Below are 11,431 nucleotides of genomic sequence, written 5' to 3' on the forward strand. Positions count from 1 at the left end.
TATTTTCCCTTCTTCATACCTTGTTTTATTTATGCCAAGAGCAGCAAGTGAAGGTGCAGATGCATCCATTACACCTAAGAAAAAGCCTTGCTCTTTTCCCAGGCTTTTTTTTTTTGGTGTTTGGCCTCTAGGGCATCATCCATTTGCAATGAGATCCCTGGATTTACAACAGAGCGAGTGGTTGTACAACAAAAACTGGATTCCGGGGTTCTGATAAGAGAAGACAAGCGTCCTGCGACCAGAGCCTGACCAGTCTCCCCACCGCTAATCGGCTGAATCAGCTGACGTCAGTGGTTTTATGCTAAACACACACCGGGGTGAAAAATGAGAGCGGCGCTCAGCCCCGGCAGCCCAGCTCCGCGCTCTGCTACCAGAAGTGGCTGCTTACTTTCAAGCTCTCCACACAGCCTGTAATCACTCAATATTGAAACCAGATTTACAAGCTCTTTAGAGGAGAAGTTTGTGATTTCCAAAGCAGACGCATTTGGTATTTCAGAAAAAGGTCAAGCCCCCTGTGGAGTAAGGGGTTTTTAATAGAATCAGTTCAGCAGGAGTTAAGAGGAGACATACCAACCCAGCGGCTCGCAAAGCCAGCAGCGGCAGGGACGTAAGAAAAGCTACAACCATTATTGTTTTGAGGAAAGAATCAGAGAGAGGCACGGGGTATGCTAAATTAAATCTTGGACATTTGATTTCATTTATTACAATCCGAGAGACTTTCTCGGTTGGAAATAGACGGCTGTCCTTTTTACGCTCCCAGGCTTGCAGGGGTTTCAAAGAAAGGAGTGTTTGTTATTGTCTGCAGGGGAAACCTGAGAGTGCTTAGCACAATGGCAAATCCAGGCTCTTAACTCAGATGCATTTAAAAGGATAGCCTTCGATTACTGTCTCACCTCTTCAGCCTCCAGCCAGGCTCTTCAGCTATTAATATGTGTTGCCTGCCTCAGTAGGTTGGGTGAAGTGGTTGTCTAGGACCGCTTTGTTTCACGCTGGTACAGCACCCAGCAGCCGGGAACCCCAGGGAACATCACAAGGACCCTCCTTGTCACAGGAGTAAGTTTTCTAAATAGCGCCGAGGCCTGCAGGCTATATAAGCAGCCACTACAGAAATCCTAGCGATGAAGCCGGCTACTGCTCACTCCAACGCCCTTTGGACTCTGCAGTCAGTGGCTTCAGTGAAAAGATTTTGGGCTCATTCCATAACTCACATAGCTGCTGCCAGACAGACACCAGAGCTCGTAACACCATTTCCTGAATATAAAGGCTTTAAAATAAATTGGAAATCCAGATTTCATACCGTCCTGATTTTGGCTGGGATAGAGTTAATTTTCTTCTTAGAGGACTCATAGCCCAGAAACTCCTAGGCCATATCAGCTGCCACACCTAAACTCTAAGTACCACACCAGGTAACAGAAGCCCAGGAGATGGCAGCTGCTAACCCAAGCCCCAGCGCTCGGTAGCCCTGCTGCCCTGACTGCAGGGGATGGCAAACAAGCTCTTTTCTTCTTTAGAACATCCCCACAGCAAGGGGCCAATTAGAGCATCCTGGTCTTACTAGCCTTTTAATGGCAAGCATAAATAGGCCCTTATGTATTCAAATCAGTGGCAAATGAGTGGTGAAGGTCACAGGATGCTTAAATGACTATACAGCATACTCGCTCTGATTGCCGGAGAAGACACTTAAAAGGTTTAGCCATCAGATTTTCTAACTCGTCTAGTCACGGTAACTACTGGTGCAGCTACAGACGGTATTTCAGGTTTGTCTCTTTCAGCATCAAGTTTTTAATCAGCCATTCCCAAAAAATAATATACTTGGCAGAGCAGACAACTGCCCTAGATTTTCAGATCAGTGCAAAGGAAGGGCAGAGCTTTTATAGGAAAGCAGCACTTTGAAAGGTCAGCCAGAAGACCATAGGCCAGATTCCAAGAGAAGCCGTGGCCACGTAATTTCTTAAACTTCAGCAGCAGAAAGAGGTGGAAATCAGATATAACTATCTGCATTAAAAGCAACTCTCCAGGCACATTGAAGTAGTAAGAATGGTCAGCAGCTTAAAGTAGCGATGAAACTAATCTTTCTAAACTGCACTTTAATATTGGAAACATGGGCATAGTGGGACCCTTGCATTCCCAAGGCTCTCACTGCACTCGGCCCAGATGACCGTAGGGCTAAGTTTGCAATATCAGTCCCTCTGTTTGCACAGCCAATGACCAACTTAATCTCCAACAACAACCCTAGCACATGGTTTAAGTGTACTTTCAGGAACGTGAGCCTGTGGACTTAGAGGGGCGGGTTTTCTTTGCTTACAGCCCTTTGCATTTCAGCCTGCACATCCCAAAGCAATCTACCACAGCAAACAGCACACGGGATCAGAGCATTGCTGCAAGGCTGTTGTAACCCTGTGTGTGCCATCCCCTTCTCACTGTTGGCAACAGTAGGACCTCAGCTTCACTGCCAAAACAGGGGGCAGAAGCACTTCTAAAGCTTAAAACATAGACGAATACTAGACTCTTGCCAGGTCTTATCTTCTGAAGCAGCATTTTGGATGCTTCTTTCACCATGATGTGGCTTCAGCCTTTTAAGCAAGTATACTTTAATTATTGCACAGTCTAATATAGCAAGAAAAATAAATACATTAAATTCCTTGAATAGTCCAGAGGCTGGTTGTTTTTAGCAACTAAGCATTGAATAAATGAAATGATCAAGTGCAGCCAACTAGCAGGAGTAAGAAACAACTAAGTGCACAAATACTGGCCAGGAAGAAAAGCTACTTATGCAAGAATAGCATAAAGGAGGAGGCAGAGATTAAAGTACAATGTTGTTTCTTCTGTCCCACAAAAACCTAGGAGCATATGATACTTAGTTACATGATAGAAGAGCAAGGCAGATGCTTTCCACTGTGCCCAGAGGGGTTATAAACAGAAAAAAAAAAAACCAACCAAACTTAACAGGCAGTGTGGTTTTGGGGTTTCCCTCTCCTCTCCCAAAAAAACATCTGGGTGTAAAAGGAAAAGAAGGAAAATCAGAAGATCATAGAAACAAGAATTGTGAAACAAGGGAGGAAAACATTTTGCACAAAGTCTTTCTTCATTAACAGAAGAAAAAGTGATCACATAAAGCTTTGGAAGAGTTCATTGAGGTTACAAAATTTGCTACAGCCAAGAATCGAGGATGTGGGTTCGCTGCTACTTGAAGTGTAAGAAAAAGCTGCCACCTTCGTTCTCAAATAACCACCTAAATTTCTTTGCAGAGTAGGAAAAGAGCCTGCTTTCAGAATCTGTTACGCATGGCATTACCATGCACACCTTGATTTGTTTTCCACTATCACCCACAAGAAAATCCACTTTCCAAAACAAAAGTCACAAGCAAGTTTCAGACAAAATATATATATATTTAAAAATCTTTACAATACGTCAGGAAACATAGGAGCTTGCATACAGTTTATTATAATAACTCACTTCTCAGCTCCCTACAGTTCAGATAACCCTGGTGACAGTGTTTACAACTTCTAACTTTTGCTTTCACAACTCTGAAGCAAACAATACATTTGAGTGTATTTTACTCTGTGCAAATAAGACAACTTTTGGAATCCTTCAGAAGAAATATCCAAGATTCTGTTTGCAGAGGTCCTTTGTTTCTCAAAGATGATTTATGAGAGTTTTTAAGATAAAGTGCTCCTGTCCAGTAGAACCCAAAGGCCTTCAAGAGTTCAGAGAGTAAGTTTAGCTCAAATTAAAAAATAATTGGTCATACAAATTCCAGCTTCCCATGTCCGCTGTACATTCCCCAGTGGACTAGTGAAAGAATTTTATCATTGCTGAGGTCTGAATGTCTCATTTTATCACAGGTCATGCAGCAGTTCTCGTGACCAGTCACAGGCACCATGCATTCCAAGTCCAATTTTGCCACCTGCCCTTTTTTTGAATGATGTCCATGAAAACTGTAGTGCAAACGAGAGAGCATTTGCTGTCGCTGATCTTGCAGTCTCTTGTTTTCACTCCTGAGCATCCTCAAGGCCAGCATGATAAGGAGCACCAAGATTAGCCCACCAGCTATTGGAACAGCAATTACAGCTGCCCTGAACCATAATTCTTTCGAAGAAGTCAATTCTTGCACTTTGGTGATGAGATTCCTGCTGCTGTCATGTTGATATCTGCTCCCTTGTCCTGCAAAGGGGAAAGATGTGAAGCTTATTTCAGGATTTATATATACACTGATTTACACATAAGCAAATCCTTTAAGTCCCACACTGACAAGTTTAAGGAGCAACTGCTACACTCTGAAGTATCTACAGACAATACCCCTGTAAAGAAAAAAGTTAGTTTCTAAGTCTGCTTATAACATGGAATTTCTTACCCCAGTAGCCAGTTTAACTAGGAACACCACTGCCACTGATTCTTAGAAGTCAAGATGGCAAGAGAAACTTCCAATATTAAAGTAGACAAAAAAGCTAATTGGCTAAGATGTTTCCCTGCATCCAGCCACCCACTTCTCCCTCTGGTGTCTCCACTTACATTAACAACTAAATCAATAACAGCAGATACACAAGGTTTTAACTGCTGCTGGTCTGATGGCTAGAACAGGGGTTTCACTGAAGCTTTTTATTGCCCTACCTGAAGCATCGCCCCTAGAAGGAGACAAAACATCATGTAGTCCTCTATAATTGCACATATCTTCATGACAGCATTCCAATGTGGACATGGTAGTGGTGCCAGAGTGGTTTTGTGCTTGTTTGGCTTGGCAGATCTCAGCTGTGCTTGCAATAGAGTCCAAGCAGCCGTGAGTAAGTGGGGAATGTGTATTCTGAGGATCCAGCAGTCTGGAGAAGCAGGCACTAAGCTCAGATTTGCACATGTAGCCAGTTGCAACACAGTGTGCAGCATCACAGTAGCATCTGATTTCACCTAAAAAACAAAAATCGTGCAAGAAAGGTAAGATTTTGGTCCTCTAAGGACACCTCACCATACATCCTTATTAGCCACACGGATCACACAACCAAACGTGGTGCCAGATTTGATGTACTTCCTTGGACTGTAGAGCCACAAGAGCTGGGGTTGTTTCCTTCCCATCACTGTACAGCACCCACCTCGCTGTAACCCCAATCCCTGTAAAGGCCCTGGAGCACTTGCTTTAATGACCAGTACTGTAGTCCTTTGAAATAAAGCAAGAGCATTTCGCTATAACAGGGACTGGGGGAGGAAGATCACAGTGGCTTTTTTTTCCCCAAGGTAAATAACTAACAAGACCATTTTATAGCTACTTCCACTCGCTGTCAGCAGTTGCATTTAACCACCTTTAAAGTGAAATACCAGTTCTAAAAGCAAGACACTTTCAGTCCTAGAAGAAAGTCACATCTATGTTTTAACCATTACTCCAGGAACAGCATTCTATTTTCATAAAAGTAATATTTCTTTTAACTGCACATAAGCACACAACAAAAATACCAGGCTTAAGTATTTATGTGACAAATGAAAGAGGAAAAAATGGAACTGTTGAATTGTTTATTACCTCTCAATACTGCGCCAAAATTTAAAAGGTTTAACTAACACCTTATAAAGCTATTAGCTAGAACCATTACCATCTAAGTCTCTCAGTCAGGAAGGTTTTATTGTGTGAAACTGAGCAACTATTTTTAATTTCTACAGAAAGAGAAAATCTAACTAGTTATTCATTCAAAAAGACTTTTTAATCAATATTATAAAACAAAAAGAGCTCCAGTTTATAATTATTCTGTTCACCAGAGACAATGACTCTCAATTCAAATGTGAAGTTTTTTAATGGAGTGAAACTGCACGGCTAAAGGCTCCCCCTTGTCTCTCCCCAGTTTCACATGCAATCCAACGTGCAGGAGAGAAAAGAGGAAACACTTAAGATTGAAAATCCTCTACCGGCTCTATGAAAAATCTCAGGAAACCTCAAAAATTTCTGAAGGAAGCGATAAAAAAGTTCCCTTCATAAAATTCTTCATCTTGGGCTCTCTAAACTGCTCTGGTATGAATTAAACATGTCCTGTGCTGTAGTGAAAACTTACTCTTTCTAGGCAAGCTGCAACTCAAACATAACTCAAAGTGCCCATCGAGCCAAGGTTTAAGAGGAAGCCAGATTTTGGAGACATCCTCGGAAGAATGGACTTAAAACTACCTCTGGTGTGCCTACTGTACTTGCCACCACAGCAGCACCAAGGTTTTCGAAGCTGACTGAATAGTCGGATGTCTTCCTCCGACAGTCTGAGCTTCAAAAATCAATCTACTGGCTTCCCTGCTGCCATCCCCTCTTATGATGTTACCTACTACCTATAGCTAAAAAAACTGTTCTGCAAGACGTTAAAAATCATCCCAAACAAGTTAGCTTCCCCCTGTCGGGCTACCTTAATACTTTCCCTAAAATGCTACTGCAGGCTCCAGGCCTTGAAGTTCCCGCTGCTCTTTAATAACTCTGCTTAATAGAAGCCAAATGATGGAGTGTCTCACTGTCTCCAGTCCAATTCCCTTGGGCTTTCAGACCAAGTAATCTAATTTTTCATTAATTCACACTCACTGTCATCCAGCATGTTACAGAAAAACGACTCAATCGTTTTCTAAGCATTTTATATGAGGTCTCCCCCTAACCCCCTGAAAAAAAATAGCTTTCATAATTTTTGCACTGTTAAATATAAGACGCAAACATGGCACACATTATCAGAGCTGACAGTTCTTTCAGGAGTCTCAGCACACTACAGGAATGAAGTGAAACAATACACATACTTTCATTTTAACTGCTTATACATTAACGTTCAAAAATCTAAGTTTTATTGCTCTAAGACAATCTTACAAACAAAATTTCCCAGGCTAGTCATCAGGTTAATTCAACTGCTTTTTAATTAAAGCCACGTTTTCAGTGAAACAGAATGGACTTTGTATTACTGTATTTCTGTCAATTCATAAAGTTTCTTCCTGTGCTATGCAAAAGGCCAGAAAGGGTATTTAGTATTTTGAAACACTGAACAATGCCCTTCTGTTCCCTCCTCTTTCTTGTTACTGTATGTAGCTATTAAAGAAAAATGTCTGCTTTTAGTCAAGATGGCTACAGGAGAGACTGCAGGCTTCTCTTAAAGCTTTTGAAGTCAACAGCAGCCAGAAGTCTGTGATCCCCTAATTATATCATTATCAGGCACATAGTTTCAGTATCTGCGACTTCACATCACTCAGTCACTCCCTGTTCTGCCCGCTTTGATGGGGCCAGCAGGCTCCCCCCTGCACGCTGCAAGGCTGTTATTTAGGGTTAATTACAGCCTTCCTTCCAAAATAAATAAATACCGTCGCACATCACCCCCACGCTAACTTATACTTTACCCTCCTCCCCGGAGCAGGACGATTACGGGCAGCCAGCGGGTCGCCTCTGCCCCGGAGGGCGCTCCCCGGGCGGCCAGACCACGGCCCACGGCCCACAGCCCATGGCCCAGAGCCCCCACAGACCATGGCCCCAAGGCCCCCACAGCCCCAGAGCCCCCACCGGGCAGGGACAGGCCGCCCCCGCCCGGACACCCGCGAGGCCAGGCCCGGCACCGGCGGCCAGGTGTGAGGGGAGGGACGGAGGGGCGGGAGGCACAGAGCAGGCGGCCCGGCCGCCAACGCCGCGGGGCGCGGGGCCGAGACAGCGCCGGGCCCGGCTGCCCTGGAGCGGCAGCGCGGACACTCCGCTCCCGCCGGCGCGGCCCCGCAGACCGCGATCCCTCAGTGTCCCGCCGCGGCCCCTCACCTTTGGTGAGCAGGACGGCCATGGCGCACAGCTCCAGTTGCAGCCAGATGAAGATGTAGCTGGAATGGCGATCCATTTACCCGGCGCCGCTCGCCACAGCCCGCAGCGCAGGCACGGCCGAGCCGCCGCCGCCCGCCCGCCCCCGCCCCGCCGGAGCGCCCAAGAGCCGCTCGCCCGCGGGCAGAGCCGTGGTGTGGCCACCGCTGCGCCGGGGAGACGGCCGCGGCTCTCTGCCTTTCCCTCGCTGCTCCGCCGCGGCCGCAGGAGCGGCACCGAGAACGGCAGCGGCGCAGTACTGGGCCCCGGCGAGCGCCGCCTCACTGACACAACCCCGCCGCCGCCCGCCCTGTAAATACGGCCGGCGCCGGGCGCGGACCGCACCGCCCCGGCCGCCCCCTGCCCTGCCCCGCCCCTTCCCCGCCCCGCCTCTCCATTGGCTGTGCCTGCCGAGGGTGGGCGGGGACTCGTTCCGCCCCGCCCCTCCCGGCCCCGCGGCGCGACCCGAGCCCCGCCCGCGGCGCCCCCGGGCGGTGACGGCGGCGCCGGGCGGGCGGGAACGCGCCCGGTTCGGCCGCGGGCTCTGAGCGCCGGGACGGAGTGCCGCCCGCAGCCCGGAGTGCCGCCCGCAGCCCCGAGTGCCGCCCGCAGCCCCGGAGTGCTCTCCGCAGCCCGGAGTGCCGCCCGCAGCCCCGAGTGCCCTCCGCAGCCCCGAGTGCCCTCCGCAGCCCCGGAGTGCCGCCCGCAGCCCCGAGTGCCCTCCGCAGCCCCGGAGTGCCGCCCGCAGCCCCGAGTGCCGCCCGCAGCCCCGAGTGCCGCCCGCAGCCCCGAGTGCCGCCGGGAGAGCGGCCGCTGGCGGCACCGAGCGCCCTCGGTCGCTGCCTGAGGTTCGGGGCTCTCCGGGGACGGGGGAACGGGTTTTGCCGGCTCCCCGAGATAATTCCCTACGGAGGCAGCAGCGCGGGTTTCCACTAAAAAACATCATGTTCTGACTGCGAGTTCGGTGGACCCTGGATGGATGGATGGATGGATGGATGGATGGATGGATGGATGGGTGGATGGATGGATGGATGGGTGGATGGATGGACGGATGGATGGGTGGATGGATGGATGGATGGGTGGATGGATGGACGGACGGACGGACGGACCAGCCCCGGGTGGCGGTGACGGGCAGGGCCGGAGCGGAACGAGCCCTCCCGCCGGCGGGCGCTGTCCCGGCCCGTGTGTCCGGGGCTGCGCGGGGGTGCAGAGGTGTTGCCCCAGCGGGAGCAGCGGCAGTTTCACTCAGCCGGGGCTTTCCCCGAGGTTATGGGAATCCTGCGCTCCGGCCGGAGCCGCGGGTGCCCATCCCCGCCCCATCCCGTGTCCCGGCCCGGGGTCCCCCCGCCGCTCGGGGCTCTGCTCCCCGCACTCGGCCCCGCAGGGTCTCACCCGCTGCTGTCACATCCTCGCAGCAAGGGCAGCCCGTGGTACAGAGCTAGCATCAAATATATCCTGCAGGAACTATTCTCCTTCCAATATTTCCTTTCCCAGAGCAGCTGTCGGGGATGGAAGCACAAGCTGCTGTTCCAGCACTGAGCTCCGATACACCTTCTGTGGGTCCTCTTTAGCTTGGACAGTTTTCCTTCACGTGTTCGTCCTGAAAAAAAAGTGCTCCTTAATTAACATTTCTTTGCTAACTTAAGTTTTCTTCTTTCTTTGCTCATTACATTTTATAAGCCTTGATTTCTACAGCACAGACTGTTACCCATTTATGGGCAAAATGCTTTACATATTTGGGTCCACTACTAGTATTAAAGCTGATGGATGCTGTGTAGATAATAATAAAAAAATTACTTGAGAATTTTAATTTGAATTTTTTTTGTGAGTCTTTAAAGACATTTTCAATAGGGGACATAGTACCTCATGTCAGAGACATTCCTCCTGAAAGAGAAAGGAGGAAATATGAAATCTGAGATTGAGATAACTCCAGTTTACTTTGGCACAGAGGAACAGACTGGATCTCCGGCTAATTAGTGCTGATGCCATCACATGTTATAATGGTTTTACTGTGAGTCTTGTTATTTGCATATGTATAAGACAGGTACACGTGTGCTGTGCCGCAGTCTTTACACTTATGTTAGCTATATTTGCACTCCACCACAAAGTAATTTTCTAATTCTTGTTTCTGTTTAGAAATTACAAAAACAGCAAGAACAGCCAAGTCATATCTCCCAGTCTGGCACCAGCTATCACATACTCATTTGCAAACACACGAAATATCATTCATTATAACTTAGAATCATTACAGCAACATGTGCAATTCTGCTTCTCCTGTTCCTATCAAAGGTGACAAGCGCATTTAGCAGATCTCATTTGTTACATGCAGTAGCGACAGACTGGAAATGGCTTTTATTCATGGAGCCACATTACTGCACTAAGTAACATGAGAGACTCCCTGAGTATTATAAACATCCTGGCCAAGGGAGCACAGACAGACTAACCAGAGGGCAATGTGCTTGAGATCAGTTTTGAACAGCAAATTTCATTGACAGATGTCAAATTTGAATTGTGAGGTACACTTTACTGTAAAAAAAATTCTAATTCTGTATGCTACAAGCATGCGTGAAATACTGAAACTGAGGGAGGGACAGCTTGGATCACTGCCAAGCCTTAGTTTCCCCAAAGCATCTCAAGATCCTTTTGGAAACCTGTGGATCGAGTCAGTCTCAGGAAGGTTTGACCGACTTATTGTGTCTCTTCACTCTCTGGTGCACTGCTCAGAGAGACATGGAACAATTGTGTGGGGTCCTCTGACAGACTATAACATAAACAAGATAATTCAGCTTCTGCAGTGCTAATTTGCTTTTGTTTTAGAGACAGGAGCTAACAGGGCCAGATTGGCCTCAAAAAAAGGGACAGGAGACAGATCCAGCACAAAGCAATAATAACAACATGTTCTGCAACCAGAAGGAATGTGGGGTAATGACTACGAGGAACCATCAAGGAAAGCGTCAGGAGCCTGGGGCCGCATTACATGTCTCCAGCAGCCATGGGAGAGCAGCCTAAAGCCTCCACTTGCAGGGACTACAGAGCCTGCAGTGAGAGCCTGCAGAGCACAGAGCTGCTCCCTCCCACCAGATACGTGAAAGCCTTTGAAGCCAACATGAACAGAAGGACCTGGTTGCAAAATCAGCCTCTGGGCACCTCAGAGAAAGGGACTGCTTTGGGCAGCATCTACAGGAGTACATCCTCTGCATCAGCTGAAACTCTGTCACAGATGCAAAATCTTGTCTTTAAGAAGAAATTGCCAACTAAAACAAGAGATCCATCCAACGAGTCTTTGCAGGCCACACAAATGCTGGTTTGACTCTTTTACTTCATTTCACAAGCCAATAGTTGCAGTGCCAAGTTTCTGGCAGGAGGACTTTAGAACTGACAAGTCCTTCTAAAAGACCAATTCAGATGAGCACCCAGTGCCTGAACTGTTCCAGACCAGGATTTCTCCTATCAGGCAAGAAACAGCTCAGGACAGTACCTGCTCTCCTCTACAATCACAATCCGAAAGAGGCTCACTATTTTCCACCAGGAGTGAGCAGTGCAGCCATCCAAGAGTCTTCTTCCAAATGTCAGGGTGAAATCACTCCAATAAGATGCCAAATCACATCCATCACCTTCTCCAGAATCTCCACTGCCTGAGAGTCCCAGCATAGGCATGAG

At 47.8% G+C, this 11,431-nt stretch overlaps 1 protein-coding gene across 1 annotated transcript; it reads right to left on the minus strand.

The window, feature by feature from the left end:
• Positions 1-3,376: 3,376 nt before the first annotated feature.
• Positions 3,377-7,852, minus strand: BAMBI (BMP and activin membrane bound inhibitor). The gene is made up of 3 exons (XM_083879398.1): positions 7,736-7,852; positions 4,612-4,902; positions 3,377-4,164 (listed from the first exon to the last, which is right to left on the minus strand). The coding sequence occupies exons 1-3, from the start codon at positions 7,809-7,811 to the stop codon at positions 3,746-3,748; spliced, it is 786 nt and encodes a 261-aa protein (XP_083735524.1). The 5' UTR covers positions 7,812-7,852; the 3' UTR covers positions 3,377-3,745.
• Positions 7,853-11,431: the final 3,579 nt, after the last annotated feature.

Source organism: Zosterops lateralis (genome assembly GCF_965231275.1).
Source record: "Zosterops lateralis genome assembly, chromosome: 1".
In the NCBI taxonomy this organism is placed as follows: Eukaryota; Metazoa; Chordata; class Aves; order Passeriformes; family Zosteropidae; genus Zosterops; species Zosterops lateralis.